The sequence below is a fragment of the Balaenoptera acutorostrata genome, chromosome 2, assembly GCF_949987535.1.
Source record: "Balaenoptera acutorostrata chromosome 2, mBalAcu1.1, whole genome shotgun sequence".
NCBI classification, from domain to species: Eukaryota; Metazoa; Chordata; class Mammalia; order Artiodactyla; family Balaenopteridae; genus Balaenoptera; species Balaenoptera acutorostrata.
In genome coordinates, this window is record NC_080065.1 from 183,293,583 (window position 1) to 183,309,078 (window position 15,496).

General features: G+C 54.8%; 2 protein-coding genes and 2 long non-coding RNA genes across 9 annotated transcripts in view; 2 read left to right on the top strand and 2 right to left on the bottom strand.

Moving 5' to 3' along the window:
• LOC103021013 (uncharacterized) overlaps positions 1-15,496 on the top strand; it is a 53,248-nt gene that overhangs the window by 8,604 nt on the left and 29,148 nt on the right. The gene's annotated exons all lie outside the window — the stretch shown is intronic.
• The window catches only part of LOC130707111 (uncharacterized), a 28,741-nt gene that overhangs the window by 7,554 nt on the left and 5,691 nt on the right, over positions 1-15,496 (top strand). The gene's annotated exons all lie outside the window — the stretch shown is intronic.
• On the bottom strand, positions 195-4,505 carry NMRK2 (nicotinamide riboside kinase 2). 3 transcript variants are annotated; one of them, XM_057540309.1, is made up of 8 exons: positions 4,379-4,474; positions 2,760-2,861; positions 2,568-2,658; positions 1,949-1,997; positions 1,708-1,864; positions 1,282-1,353; positions 799-905; positions 195-526 (listed from the first exon to the last, which is right to left on the bottom strand). In XM_057540309.1, exons 3-8 carry the CDS (start codon positions 2,655-2,657, stop codon positions 441-443), a joined length of 561 nt encoding a protein of 186 aa, XP_057396292.1. In that variant the 5' UTR covers position 2,658; positions 2,760-2,861; positions 4,379-4,474; the 3' UTR covers positions 195-440. The 3 variants fall into 3 exon arrangements, with proteins under 3 accessions (XP_057396292.1, XP_007169245.2, XP_007169247.2); XM_007169183.3 differs by lacking the exon at positions 2,760-2,861 and adding an exon at positions 3,692-3,973 and having other exon boundaries at positions 4,379-4,467; XM_007169185.3 differs by lacking the exon at positions 2,760-2,861 and having other exon boundaries at positions 4,379-4,505.
• The window catches only part of ATCAY (ATCAY kinesin light chain interacting caytaxin), a 35,132-nt gene continuing 32,646 nt past the window's right edge, over positions 13,011-15,496 (bottom strand). For both annotated transcript variants that reach the window (XM_057540308.1, XM_007169182.3), the window contains one exon: positions 13,011-14,371. In XM_057540308.1, coding sequence (XP_057396291.1) covers positions 14,362-14,371 — 10 coding nt within the window. In that variant the 3' untranslated portion in view covers positions 13,011-14,361. The remainder of the gene's footprint in view (positions 14,372-15,496) is intronic.

Below are 15,496 nucleotides of genomic sequence, written 5' to 3' on the forward strand. Positions count from 1 at the left end.
TTCCCTTTTGAGGAAGCTAGGCCCAAAGACCCTCAAGCAGCCACCCAGAGTCACATTGCCATGGGTCCAACAGGTGGAGACTGTAACTGTCCAGAGCCCTTGGTGTCGCCCCCCCGATGCCACCAATGCACCAAGGAGACAGGGCAGGAGGGTCCCTCTCAGCACCTCGAACACAACAGGCTGGACCCCTACGATTAAAAAACAGGATCAGGTTTAATATGTAAGCCGCCATCGAGGTTACAGAAGCATCTCAGGACAGAATGCCCGGGCCCTGAGATGCTGGGCTGTGAGTGGGGCCTCCACTCTCATATGTACAGACTTCCCCAAAGGGAAATGGTCACGCAGTGTCTGGCTGGGATGCCGCCAGCCTGGCCGTACTGTGGCCGGAATTGTGTCTGGGTCCCTGCATTGGGGGCTGGGCCCCTCCTCTCCAGCCACACCTAGGAGCGGTTCAGAAGCGAGTTCTGAATGTCTTCCAGGACTTGGTGGAAGAGCTCCTCGCGGGACTTCGTGCCGTCCAGGTACACTGAAATCAGAAAGGCCACAGTCAGGGGCCCTGGGAGCCCAACCGCGGCCCGGGTCACTGGGGCTGCCGCCAGGAGGCGGGCGGCCAGCGCACAGAGGACTGGAGGACTGCTGGTCAGGAGGAAGCTGGCCTGCAGAGTCAGCCTGCGGGAACAGACCAGCCTCTGGGGCCCAAAGCGAGAGAGACTGGTGGTGAGACTCGAGGAGGGACTTTCAGGTTTCCCAAATGGTCCCAATGGGGAGGAGCTGGCCTCATCTTACTCAGGGACTTACCCACTTCCACGCCATTGGCCTCCATCTCCCGCTTATACTTCTGGTACATAGGCCACACGTGGCCGTCGAAGAGGCCGGGGGGGTCGGGGACCATGTAGCGTCGAGTACTGGGGAGGGAGATGGGCGAGAATGAGCAACACCCGTGTCGCGCAAGGGCGGTGCCATGAGCAGAGCCGGGGGTGCGGGAACTAGGTCGGGGCGGCACCACTGAGAACGGGGAGCCCACTGATTCAGGGGCCCCGTGGTGGGGCCTGCGTGCCCCAACTTCCAGCATTTTCCCCGGTGGGCCTGGGAGATGCCCAGGGTAGGGCATGGGTGGGCCACGCTCTCCAGGCCCCAGGCTATGGGCCTCTGGAACCCAGCACTGGCCACCCAGGTGCCTGCTGCCCGTCAGCCTGCAGCTTCAGGGTGGCCGTGTGTCCAGCAGCCATTACCCAGTTTCCTGGTCCCACCTGGGAATGCAGACAGGGCCCCCAGGCTCACCTTCTCCTCCACTTGCACTCTTCGTACGGGACGGTCAGGAAGTACCGTCGGCTATACAAGTCCACCAGGGGCCTGGCAGGGGTAGGGGACCCGGTCAGCGCCCGTGGGTCAAAGTACACAACCCCCCATGGCCTTGGCCTCCAGGGACATTCCTGGGTGATGAGGGCTGGTTGGGGGAGGTGTGGCGGTTTGTCTGGGCTGATTAGGTTAGGGATGAGTGAGGGGACCAGCATCGGCCAGCCTCCTGCTATGCCCACATGAGCCCCCCACCCTGAGGATGAAATCCTCCCTCTCTCCCAATTTGGATGGGCCCAGAGAGGTATGATGTCCTGCCCAGGGTCACCCAGCAAGGTTGTCTGTCAAAACAGAGACTTGGTGACCTAGGAGGGCCCGGGTTGTCCGGGGCCCAGACCTGGAGATGCTCACTTGTAGCTGTAGAGGAGGAAGCCTTCCAGGATGAGGATGTGGGTGTCTGAGGCGTCCAGCTGGACACTGACCCCGTGGGCACGGGCGAACTTCCGGGGGCTGCTCATCCAGGCCTGCACGGTGCTCAGCATGGCCTCCATGTCCAGGGACTCCAGCACTGGGGGCGGGAAAGCGAGTGTTGGGGGGGTGGGGGCCATGGGGCAGCAAGGGCAGGGGGCGCGGGGCTGCCGTCCGTCCTTACCGTCCCACTGTTTGAAGCCGTCCTCCCCAACTGCTATTTGGTCTTGGGGCTGAAACAGAGGAGCCCAAGCCACGGGCTCAGTGCCCGCCTTCCCACCTTACCCCACCCTGGGTTGACAGCGCCTGGAGAGCCCCCAGTGAGGGTCTGGGTGCCCCTGCCTGCCTCGGCCCCCTTCAGCTGATAGTCATAGGCTCCGAGGTCCCAGGCGGGGGTGGGGGGGGCCTCCAGGCTGGCATTCAGAACCCGTCCCCAACCTTGTGACTGTTGGGACCAGGAGCGGGGGGATTTTGCATCTATGATCTAGTTACCCCCTCACCCTCCACAAAGCATCAAGGGCGGGCTCAGAGCCCATTTTGCAGATGGGAAAGTGGAGTTGCAGAGGATAAAGGGTACCACCCAGGTGGCACGCCCCCTCTGGGAACCGCAGTTTCCCCATCTGTCCCATGGGGAACGGGTGTGCTGTGAGAACGTGCCAGGCACGCAGTAGGTGCTCGGTAACCGAGATCGCCAGTCCCTCGATCTCCCGACTCGGGTTAGCCCAGGGTGCCCCGGGAGGGGTCTGCTCCCCTGAGTCTCCTTCTCAGGGCTGCCACCCCCCGCCCCCGACCAGGGCAGCCACCTTGAAGAAGTCATCCTGGTGGATCACACAGCAGTTGGGCAGTGACTTAAGGAGGCTGTTGGTCAGTGTGGTCTTGCCGCCGTTGGTCATGCTGTGGGGAGAGCATACACGTGAGGCTGCCTGGGTCCCCTCTCTGGACCTGTCCGGGTCTGAGGGGCCCCCCAGGATCAGACTCAAATCTAAAACACAGGCCTGTAGGGACTTTCCTGGTGGTCCAGTGGTTAGGACGCTGCGCTTCCACTGCAGGGGGCGCGATTCGATCCCTGGTTGGGAACTAAGATCCCGCAAGCCAAGCTGCGTGGCCAAAAACAAAACAAAGGAAAACAAACACAGGCCTGTAAAACAGTAGAGCTAAGAGGGTATTTCTATTCATGTTAGGTCAGAGGAGGCTTTCTAATCAGCCGATCTGGGCTGCCTGGCCCACTACTGCCCACTGCCCACTAGGGCCAGGCAAGGGCCTGTGCTCACCTGCCTGATGAAACAGAGAAAGGGGGCAGAGGGTATGAAGACAAACAAAAAAGCGAACACAGTCTTGGCTGGGGTCATGGAAGCACTGCTTTCTGTGTTCAGACTCGTCCAGTGTTACTGCAAACCCAGGAGGTGGTGCCCGGAGCTCGAGGAAACTGAGGCCCACGTGTGACTTAGCCTCAGCAGGGCTTTAAAAAAAGCCAAATTGTTAAAGCAAGTGCAAACTGGGGGAGAAAAAAATATTTGTGATAGGAAAACCGGCAGTTCACTGCAAAACCGGGAAGAGATAATCACCTTATGACAAAGGGAAAGGATTATTAAAAAAAGGAATGGGCAAAGCCGGGTGACCACCTCATCCTGGTGTGCCCAGGACGTCTCTGGTTTTAGTGCTCAAAGTCCCAAATCCTGGGGACCCTTCAGTCCCAGGAAAAGCAGGACAGATGGTCACCCTAAGGACTCTGGACTGGGGCCACTGAAGGACAGAGAAGGCTAACTGTCAGGCCTTTCTGGAAATAAGTGTCCCCTTGACCTGGTTGTCCCTTGCCTAGGAATCAGGGGTGGAAAGCTGGGTGTGGAAAGGGGGGACCTGCAGCCGTTTAAAAGGGCCAATGGGAAAGGTGACCCCCATACATTAAGGAGAGCAGGTTAGAACATACCTGATGTTAATTTGACTTGTTGCTGAAAGATACACCGTGCCCTCAGGGCCGGCTACAGAACGTGCAGAAATGGAGGGCCCTGGTCTCACTCTATTAGGGATTTCAAGAGGGTGATGGAGCATCAAACCAAGAGGGGGAGGACCCAGGGCAACCTCCTAGGTGGGAGCTCCAAGCCAGCCCTGCTTATGCGAAATGCTTCCAAGGCATCATCTTAAAAAGGCCTGGTTACTGGTAATAAATCTCCGGGAAGGCAAGGCCCCTGCCTGGGGTCAGCAGAAGTGGCTGCAAAGGCAGGTACCACACAGTCAGGGAAGTGCCATTCTGGGGACCCCGCAGCGCCTGCCCACGTGCCTCCCTGGGGTCGGAGTTTCCCACCCCCCTTCCCCGCCCGTGCGCCTTAAGGAAGGTCGGCCTGGGCTTTATAAAGTCTTCTATTCCCCACTGAATCTAGTCAGGGGTGCGGCATGGGGAAGCCCTGCGCCGAACAGAGGGCAGAGACCCCTCCCCGCACTCCGACCTTGGGCATCGGGTCCCTGCGACACCAGTCGCCAGGCAGCCCTCCATTCATTCCCCGGCCTCCTGCCCAGGCCACCTCGGCCCGCACAGGAGAGCACCCGGCCGGCCTCTCCCGCGAGCTCCGCGCCTTTGCCCCCGCGGGGCGGTCCGCCTGGGACCCTGGACGCTCACCCTCCGATGCCCACAATGTACTTCATCTCCGCGCGGAGGAGCGGCGGGGACCGCGGTTGGCAGGCCAACTCCCGACTCCCTGGTACCTGGCTGGGCCCGACTCCGCAGTGCGTCCCGGCTTCATTGAGAAAACCCTGCGCCTTTATAGGTTGGGGCAGCCCGGAGGCCGCCTCCAGGGAGGCGGCCCACGGCCTATGGGGAGCGCGGGCGGCGCGGTGAAGTGGGGGGGTAGAGCGCTGGGGGCGCCGCACCTGTTCCCACTGGATGGAAATAGCTCCACGCTGTCTTTTGCCTAAATTAGTCACGGGTCGGCCGGGCAGGGGGGTGAGGGTGGAAGTCACCCCGCTGCCTCTTCCCCCCTCCTCCTCCTCCCCGCCTGCCCCCTCCTAGCCAGACTGCCCACGGGGCAGATAACCAGTCACACCTCTTCCCTCCCTAAAAATATCCAGCCCGGTGTGTCCCCTCGCCTGACCCTGACATTAAGGCCGGTTCTGGGGGCTGAGAAAAGGAACTCACCCCCCTCCCCCGTCTCCAGCGACAGCAGCGGGCCAGCCCCAGAGGTTCCACACGGCAGGGGACTTCCTTTTCCAAGGGGGTTGATGCCAAGATGAGCTTAAGCTTCGTTCTGGTGACCCTGGCCGCCAGGAAATCTCAGCGTGACACCAGGGGCTGTTCAGCGGGCGCCCATGTGAGGGCTGGCGTCACTGCGCTTGGCCTCAGGCCTCTCAGCAGCTAGGGGGTGGGGTAGGCAGGGCCCTGCTGATCCCCGCCCCCTTACTGACCAGATGGGACCACATGCCCCACCCCGCCTCCCCACCAGAGGAGACCTTTTGGTTTCACAACCCCTTTTCCACTCTTGAAAAGGACTGAGGCCCCGGGGAGCTTTTGTTTAAATGGATTATCATCATGGATAATATTTACCACGTTATACATTAAAACTGAGAAAAATTAAAGGTTTGTTAACTTTAAAAAATGGCAACCAGGGTCTTCCCTTGTGGTCCAGTGGGTAAGACTCCACATTCCCAATGCAGGGGGCATGGGTTCGATCCCTGGTGGGGGGAACTAGATCCCGCATGCCGCAACTAAGAGTCCACATGCTGCAACTAAAAAAAAAAAAAAAAAAAAAAAAGATAACTGATCACTACATGGTCACATAAACGTAATACATATATTTTAAATTTATTTATTTAATTTATTTATGTTCGGCTCTGTTGGGTCTTTGTTGCTGCACGCGGGCTTTCTCTAGTTGCACGTAGCGGGAGCTACTCTTCGTTGCGGTGCGCGTGCTTCTTATTGCGGTGGCTTCTCTTGTTGCAGAGCATGGGCTGTAGGCACGCAGACTTCAGTAGTTGTGGCACGAAGGCTCAGTAGTTGTGGCGCATGGGCTTAGTTGCTCCACAGCATGTGGGATCTTCCTGGACCAGGGACCGAACCTGTGTCCCCTGCATTGGCAGGCAGATTCTTAGCCACTGCGCCACCAGGGAAGTCCCAAATATAATATTTTTAATGAAAAATAATAACATTTTTTAAAAATAAAAAATTAAGGGAGTGGGTTTGATCAAATTAAAAATTTCTTGTGCATTGAACGACATTATTAAGAAAGTGAAAAGACAAAGCAGGGTGTGGGAGAAAATTTTTACAAGTCATATATTGATATATGGTAAGGGATTACTAGCCAGAATATATAAAGAACTCTTACAAGTCAACAACAAAAAGACAAACGACCCAATTTAAAAATGGGCAAAGAATCTGAATCGACGTTTCTTCAAAGAAGATATACTCATGGCCAACAAACACGTGAAAAGATGCTCAGCATCACTGATTATCAGGGAAATGCAAATCAAAGCCACAATGAGACACAACTCACGCCTACTAGGATGGCCATAGTCAAAGAGATGGACGATAAAGAGTGTTGGTGAGAATGGGGAGAAATGGCGACCCTGTGTGTTGCTGGTGGGGATGGAAAATGGGACAGTCGCTGTGGAAAACAGTTGGCGGTTTTATGACCCAATTTCGCTTCAAAGTGTCTACCCAAGAGAAATGAAAACATATGTCCCCACAGAAACTTCTACATGAATGTTTATAGCAACATAATTCACAGGAGCCAAAAGGTGGAAACAACTCAAGTGTCCATCCACAGATGATGGATTCACAAACTGTGTTCCTTCCACACATGGAATATTATTCGGCCATGAAAAGGGGTGAAACACTGACACTCGCTACAACATGGATGGACCTTGAGAACACGATGCTCAGAGAGAGAAGCCAGACACAGAAGGACACACAGTGTGTGATTCCATTGACGGGAAACGTTCAGAACAGGCAGAGCCACAGACACAGAGAGTGGGTTCCTGGTTGTCAGGGGCTGGGAGAGGGAAAATAGGGAGTGATTACTTATATGGTGTTCTTCTGGGGTGATGAGAATATTCTGGAATTAGAGGTGATGGTTGCACAGCATTGTGAACGCACTAAATGTCACTGAATCGTATACTTTACAATAATGGCTAGTTGTATATTATGTGAATTTCACCTCAATTAACAACAAAAAAAACTGAGAACCTTTCCAGCTACAATCACAGGGAAGGGACATGTAGCTACAGCAGAAGGTTCAGAAAGATACCCCGCTGCTGCCTGTGAGGATGTAGGAGGGGCTGTGAGCCAAGGATGCGGCACCTCTAGAAGCTGGAAAAGGCGGGAACCGATGCTCCCGTGCAGCCTCCGGAAGGAACCAGCCCCGCCCACATCTTGATCTTAGCCCCGTGAGACCCGTGTCAGTCTCCTCACCTCCAGAACTGTCAGAGAATAAATTCATCTTGTTGAAATTAAAAAAAAAATTTTTAGGTAAAAGAGTGATATTCTACATTTTTGCAAATCTCTTTAATATCTGGTTTAGAAGGATTCTCACATCTGCTTGTCGTTCAGCCCATTTCCGTAGTTGTCTTGGTTGATATATAGGAAGAAAACCCAGCTTCACACAGAGAGAGGAGGATTTTTCGCCTTTTTAGGTCATCATGGGTAGTCTTCTTTGTCCTACACCCGAACTGGGCAGGTAGAGGTTTATGAAGGTGGCCTGTTCTCTTTCATTCTCTGCTCCATTAAAGGCCATTGGTCTATCTTTGCACTTTGTTTTATTTTTCGTTTTATTTTAATTTTTAATTTTTATTTTTGGCCACACTGTGCGGCATGTGGGATCTTAGTTCCCTGACCAGGGATCCAACCTGTGCTCCCCTGCATTGGGAGCACAGAGTCTTAACCACTGGTCCGCCAGGGAAGTCCCTGTCTTTGCACTTTGAATGGATCTTTTGCTCATGTGTGATTTTGACCTTGAAGACCCCCTGGAAGGGTCTCAGCAACCACCACCGTCACCCACACTGGACACACTTTAAGAACCCCTGGTTAAGAATCCTGCATTTGAATCTTGGTTCTGCCACTTGCCACCTGGGGGAGCTCAGGCCCCACCCTTGCCTCTCTGTGCCTCACCTGTTCTCATCTTTATAAAGGGAGGCTGCTGGCCCCAACCAAGGGAGGGAGGCTCTCTTTGGCCTTGGACTTCCACCTCCAGGAGGCTTTATGAAGGGAGGATGCCCTGCCCTACCCATCACTTACCTGTCCCTCAGCACCCAGAGCTGCTGCCACAGGGCCTTCGTACATGCTGTTCTCTCTTCCAGGAACCCCTCTCCTCTTACCCGATCCTCCTCCCCTGGGCTAACTTTGACTAAGCCATCCTGTGTCAGCTTGGACGTCCATCCCCTCCTCCAGGAAGCCTTTCTGGATCCCCATTCCCTCCTGGGCAGGCAGGGCCAGATGTGTCTTGTTCTCTGATGTGTCCCGGGTGCCTAAAGGGTGGGTCCACAAAAGGCAGAGGCTCCCTAAATGGTAGCAGAGGGAATGAATGAAACAGGGAGGGGCAGGAGATCTTTGAATCCAGCCACCGGCACGAGGGGATTTCAGCAAGAATCTGCTAAGTCAATGTAGCCAGAATCCCCCCCTTACCCCTCACGTCTCCTCCTAGTGATTCTCTGTCCACTGACCCCACCGGCTCCTTGGCTGTGAACCTGCTTGCCTGTGCTGTGTTAGGGGTGGAGCCATTGCAATGGCTCCTGAGTACAATCCGGTTTTACAGCTTGAACTGTCTGGCACTGGTTTTTCTTTAAACCAACTACCTCTGTATGACGGCCAGAGGGAGGAGCTTTGTAAAAACCCAGACCAGGGGCTGTCTTTCCTCTGTTTCAACTCTCCTTTGCCACATGCCTCCCCAATCTTATTTGCATTTAAAAGAAGCACAGGGACTTCCCTGGTGGTCCAGTGGTTAAGACTCCACGCTCCCAATGCAGGGGGCCCGGGTTCGATCCCTGGTCAGGGAACTAGATCCTGCATGCCGCAACTAAAGACAAAGATCCTGCATGCCACAACTAAAAATAAATAAAGAAAAGAAAAGAAAAGAAGCCCACTGTCCTCACGCCCAGGCCCTGCCCTGTCTGGACCCCCATGACCTCCCTCACCCCCCCGATTCCACCGGCAGGACCCGCTGTGGCCAAGACAGCTGCTGAGGGCCAACCAGTGGTGGAGACAGAAAGTGATGGATCTTGTTGGTAACTGGTTAATGGACTCACCTAGTGGCCTCAGGCAGGACTCGCCTGGCACAGAGGTCAGGAGAGGTCACTGGGAGCAGTGACCTTCACTTCAAAGGTGGCCACCAGGGGCAGAGTGAGCAAATGGCCAAGACAGGGTTCTTGTCTATTGGCTCCCACCCCCTTCTCCCCCGTCCAGCCCCTTCTGGGTCTCAGTTGCCTCTCTTGGCAGCTCAGCGTGGCCGGACCTGTGACACTGAGCTCCATCAGCTGCCCCGTAGGCAGGGGGAAAGCCAGCTCTGGGTGTGACCTCTGGCTCAGTTTCAGTGGCAAGAATTTCCTGGGAGCCTCCTTGTGGGGCATGTGGCCCAAGCCACATGGTGACATGCCCAGATAGAGGCCCTGGCAGGGCACTGCTGGGAGGCCTCATGGTCGGCTCACCCTGGCACATGGGCTCCCAGGGCAGACCTGCCGATCCTCAAAAAGCCCACTGGTCCAAGGTTATTAAAAGTGACCATCCTGTCCCATAGTGTGAAACGTCCAGAACAGGCAAATCCACAGAGACTGGATTCCTGGTTGTCAGGGGCTAGGGGAGGGGTGGTGGGGGGTGATTGCTAATGGGGACGGGGTCTCCTTTTGGGGGGATGGAAAAGCTCTGGACCGGAGGTAATGGCTGCACAACATTGTGAATGTGCTGAATGCCGCTAATAGTAAAAATCTCCCCCCAGCACCCCCCTGCACTCCAGCCGCCCTTCATTTTCCTGCTCCTGGTTCACCCAGCTCTGTCTGGCCTCCAGGACTTTGCCCTTGCTGAGCCCTCCGCCGGGGACACCTCTCCGCCCACCCGTTGGCCTAGCTAACTGCTACTTCTCTCTCTGGTCTCCAGTCACCGAGGACCCTCCCTCTAGGGACCCTTCCTGGACTTTCCTCCTGGTCCCCAGTGAGGCCCTGGTTCCCTGTGTCAAGCTCCCCCACTGGGCTGGGAGCAACATAAGGGGTGCTTGGGCCCTGCGGGATCCCCAGTGCTCAGCAAATGGATGAACGAATGGATGAATGAGGTTCGCAAGAACCCCCTTAGGATAATCAGAGACTCGGTGGGGTGGGAAAAAGGGGCGGGTCCATCCCCTCCAAAGAGGGTACCCCCTGATCCCAGCACCAGCTCTGCCATCTTCAACACCTCTTCCTCGCCGCCTCCATGCCAGCTCGCCCCCTCTACTTGAGGCCCCCTCCCAGCCCCCATGATGTGACCTTCTCGCTGGGTGAAGGGCACCTCACTGGACATCAGAGGAGCAGGAGGGCAGAGGCAGGTGGGCTGGCATCTGCCAGCTCCCGCCATCAACCTGATGGTGACTTTGTGTGGACCTCACACCTGTCCTGGCATCCCTGCCACCAGCAGGTCCCAAAATCCTGGGCGGGGACAACGGGAGGACTCCTCTTGTAACTGACATGGGAGGGTCCACTCTGACCCTTTGAGGGGCACAGTCCCCAATGTCCTGCAGCTGGCAGAGGGTCGTGGGTCTCCAGCCAAGCGATGGGGTGGCCGGGGGTGGCCCAGAATCAGACCTCAGACCAATCACTCAGGGTCCGGGTGACCCCAGGTGAGCCACATACCCTCTCTCTGCCTCAGACCCCCCTCTCAGTAACATGGGGCCTGTGCTAGGTTGGACTCAGACTATTATTATTACTGCTACTGTTATTATTATTGTGATATTATGATTTATAATAAGAAACATAGTTGGACTTAGTTCCCAGTTCCCGGCACACAGCCCCTAAAACCCTTGTAATTTCCTACGTCAGAAGAGGGAACATCTTTTGATATATAATTTTTTTTTTTTTGGAAAATTTTTTTTCTTGGTCACACTGCACAGCATGTGGAACTTCCCCGACCAGGGATCTAACCCGTGTCCCCTGCCGTGGAAGAGTGGAGTTCTAACCACTGGCCCACCAGGGAAGTCCCTTTTATGATAATATTTGGTCTTATGTCCTCTGTGCCTGAAATGGCTCCAGATAATAAAGATGAAGGAAGCATCCTTTGCTTTCATAACAAGCCTTTTCAACCACACCTGAGTTTATGCTACGAGGTGACTTTTGGAAACGCCCTATAACCACAGGATTGGGGCTGGTGGCCAGGGGACCCCACTGACCCTGGGATTAGAAGGATGGAACTTTCATCAATGGCCAGTGGTGTAATCCATCATGCCTCCATGAAAATCCCCAAACAATTTTTGTAGAGCTTCCGGTGGGTGGACACAGGGAGGTGCTGGGAGGGTGGTGCCCAGAGGGGGCATGGAAGCTCGCCCCCTTCCCCACACTTCACCTTTCGCATCTCTTCCATCTGACTATTGCTGAATTGTACCCTATTCTAGGACCTGAGATTGACTGGTGTCTGAAGTCGGGGCCGTCTTGTGGGGCTGAACCCTTAGCCTGTAAGGTCTGCCCAAACCGGTAGTGTCAGGACTGAGATAAATTTGTAGGATATCCAGCTGGTGTCTGCCCGGGATTGGAGAATTGCTTAATACTAGTAATTAATATTATTAACTGTTGACTAAGTTTGATTCCAGAGAAGACTGGGGACAGGAAAGGAACCTGAATCACAGACAGGCAGAGCCAAAAGGGGCCTCGGGAAGAACCCAGCCGGGGCTCCCATTCTGCAGATGAGAGATAGAAGCAAGAGGAGATATAGGCCATGGCCCAAAGTCACCCAAGGTTGCCTGAGGTCGCTTGGCATTGAGCTGTGCCCCCTCTCATCCCGTGAAAGCTCCTCCCTCTGCACCGCGACTAAGGCCAGTGCCACATCCCTTGGACGTGGACAAAAGTCACAAACCTCCCTTCTCAGTGATAGTTTATTTATTTCACATAAAAATCCCCCAAAGCTCATGGAAATGATGCCTTCATATCACGACAGTAATCAGAATGAATTGTTTTTGTTTTTAAAAACCACAAAACTCGCCGTCGGAAGGATGGGTGTGTGAACTACGACTTGGGGAGGGACTTATGATGCATCCCGTGTGTCACAAGAGGAAAACGCAATGTTCCTTTACAAGGAGGGCTCGACATCCGTTGCATCTCAGCCAAAAACTGCCCCGCAGATACAAATCTTTCGCAAAGCCGATTTCAGAGGGTGTGGGTAGCAGCCCTAGGTGCTACCGAGGACACAGTGGCCCTGTATGGACGGAGCTGTGCCTCAGAACTTCACACACCTGTGGACAGGTGGCTGACCTAGAGACAGCTACCCCGGGGGTCTCTCTCTATTCTGGAGGGGCTGTGAAGTTGGGTTGGGGTCCTTGGTTCCACTTGCCCGTTGTCTATGGCTGCTGGTGGTCCAGAGGGGTGGTCGGTGGGCCACGGTGAACCAGGGGGTCTGTGCTGGAATTTCTTGTCATGCTGCAGGCTCCTTGAGGGCGGGATGGGTCTGCCTGTTTCGTCCTTCTGTCGCCTCTGCAGCCGCTCAGTAATTGTCGGGTTAGGTGGAATGCATTTGTTCCTATCCCGGGCTCCTTTTTCTCCTCCAGTGGAGCACCGGCTTTCCAGCAGTTATTGCATTTACTGTGGACTTGCGGGTCTCGCGGGTCACGTGTCCCTCTCAGCTGAGCAGAGCCAGCCACCTGAACCTGGAGTTCGGGGTGACCTGGCAGGTGCCCAGGCACCTTTTAGAAAAGGAGGCGCTCTGGGCAGGGGTGGGGGACAAGCGGGCCCAGGATGGAGAGGCCTTTCGGAGGGCAGCCTGCAGAGGCCCATCCACCAGCCTCTCCTGCCTCAGGCTCCATGTAACTCATCTGCGCCTGGAACACGGTCCCTGTCCTTTACTTGACATTTGGGAAACAGAGCAGAAACACAAATTAAAAAACCCCACCAGACGCCCAAATGCCCTGGCCTCACAGGAGCAGTGCTGGGTTCCAGAAGATGCAGGCCCGAGGCTGCTTAGAAACCCCGAATTTTCCAAGGCGGGAGCCACTGGCATTTGGGGTGGGACAATTCCTTGACATGCAGGAAGCACTGCTGTCCCTTTCGCTCAGCACTGAACGCCACTGGCTCCCTCCTGCCATTGGGATAACCCCAAACACACCCCCTTGATGTCCCAGGTGGAGAAGCATTCAACATCTCCTTTGAGGCCAAGAATCTCCTACTGGGAAATTACTGGGGGAGGGAGGGTCAACCAAACCTGGATGACACCCGCTAAGAAGCCCGCTACAGAGCCAGCAAGAGGGGCCGGACGATGCACCTGCTCGACTTTTGCTCAGATTCATAGAAACAGAGACTCTCAGGGTTGGAGGGGACCGCAGAGGACCACTTTGTGCAAGTACCGTCCAGCCTTTTCTTGAATGCCTCTAGAGACGGGGAACTCACTCCCTTTAGCGCCCACCTGACGGGCGTTTCGACCGCATTAGAAAAATGTTTTTTTTTGTCCTAAGGATATCTGCTTCCTTTGAATGCAGGTGGTCGTAGCATCCAGGCCGCTGGGTTTTATTCTCCCCAGTGACCTTTGTAACACTCGAACGTTCAGTACCCTGTATCTTCCTTTTTCTCGGTCTGCGTTTCTGGGATGAGCTTATTTCAGCACTGGTTTCTCGGCCTCTGTTCCCGGTGGGAGCCCAAGGGGCGCATCCCAACCCCGTGTTGTCGGGGGGATTAGGGAAGTGGGGAGGCTCATTCCCTCGGTAGGAGGTATTGATGGGGATTGCCCTGTGGCGTGGCCTCCGCGTTCAAGGGGCTTGAGAATGTTCTAGATTGAGGGGGATGTGGTTTCACAACTGTAGAACAAGGATGATTATCAGCGGCCCTCACTGGTGCTGTGGGCTCCGATGCTCCCTAAGAAGGTGGAAGTTATAGGAGGCAAGGGGAGGGCTGTTCAAAGGAAAAGCTGTGAGTTCAAAGGCTGGGCAGTGCCCGGGGGGCATGGCGCTGCTGGGGGTGGGGGCTGAGTTTCCAGGCCAGATGCCCAGGGCTGCGGGGGCTGTTCTGGCAGGAAAGGCACAAGAAGGAATCCAGACCCGGCCAGAGAGTCGATGGGCATCAGTGGCTCCAACCTGAACCAGGTGACAAGCAAGAGAAGGGTCCTGACCAGGATTCTGTGCAGTGGTGTGGTGGGGGGGGGGCGGTCTCTGAGGCCACCAAGGACACACAGGCCATGCTCAACGCTTCTTGCTCTTCTTGGCCATGAGCTCATGAGTGTGGGAGGGTAGAGAACTGGGTCCTTTTCCAGAACGCACTAATACTGCATCATTTAAAAAAAAAGTTTTCAAGCAGCTGGAAAGGATGTTGGGTTTCAGACATGGATGGAGGAGACGGACACCCCCCAGAGACTGTGACTCAGGATGAGGTGGGGACAAGATCCAGGGTCAGAGGGCGTCCGACAGAGGTTTCCTGGCATCTGGGATCTTCTTTCATGTCCTCCTCTGTGCTCACGTCACCTCATGACATGCTGGAGAGGCAGAAACACAGTCAAGTTATTATTATTGTATTTAAAGAAAGTGGAAAATGTTCCATGCGTGGGGAATCCAAAAGAATGATCTAATCGGCTTCGGTGTGCCCTCAGCAGCAAGAGTGGCACCTGCCTTTCAAGGTCTGCCACCTGTCACCCACCTTCTAGGTGTGGTCCTGAAGGGGACTTCTCTCTTGGTGCCCCAGCCAAAGAACAAGGCCCCAGGGCTGGTGCCCTCAATCAGACTGGAGGGAGGCTTCATCTCACCCATCTACTCACCAGCCCATCTGTCCATCCATCCATCCACCCACCCATCCATCCATCCATCCGTCCATCCACCCATCCATCCATCCATCCATCCATTATTCATTCACTTATCCATCACCCATCCACCTATCTATCCGTTTATCCACCCATCCACCCATATACCTGTCCATCTACCTATCCATCCATCCATCCATCTATCCACCCTCCCACCTACCCACCTGTCCATCTGTCTGTCCATCTGTCCATCCATCCATTGCTCCCAACCATTCCTTCTTTTATGTATTTAATCATTTTAAACATGCTTGTTTTTATCATCTCTACCTGAGGATTCCCAGGAGGAGGTCTAATGCTGCTATTTGTTGTACCCGCCGACTTTTTCTCATGGTGAATGATTTCCTTGCGTGTTTTGTGTCTGTGGATGGGAACTCAGCTCCAGAAGGACTGAGATGGTCTTGTCAGAAATGCATTGAGAACTTGCTTCTATTCAGTGTCCCCAGGGCAGTACTGGTCTAAGATGATTTTTGATGTTTATTTCTCAGCTTGGGGCTTCTTGGGTCACATGGGTAGTATTAAGGCATGTGGCCGGGGCATGTAACATATCTGTAGCAGAGTGTGCGGTCAAGGATTAACCCTGCAGGTTCCAAAGAAAGGTCTGGCCCTTGCCTGGCTTCTGGGAGGTCACCTCTAAGCCCTTGGAACGTCCTTCCTGATAAGAGTATCTTTGTTTGCCTGGGACCTGGGGTCACCCTGGATAGTCTATGCTGACAATGTGATTTAAGGCAGGAGCCATGGACCATGTGGTATCAGCTCAACCTCTGGAGGGGCTAGAGACTAAGGTCAGCCACGTGGGTGGTCCAC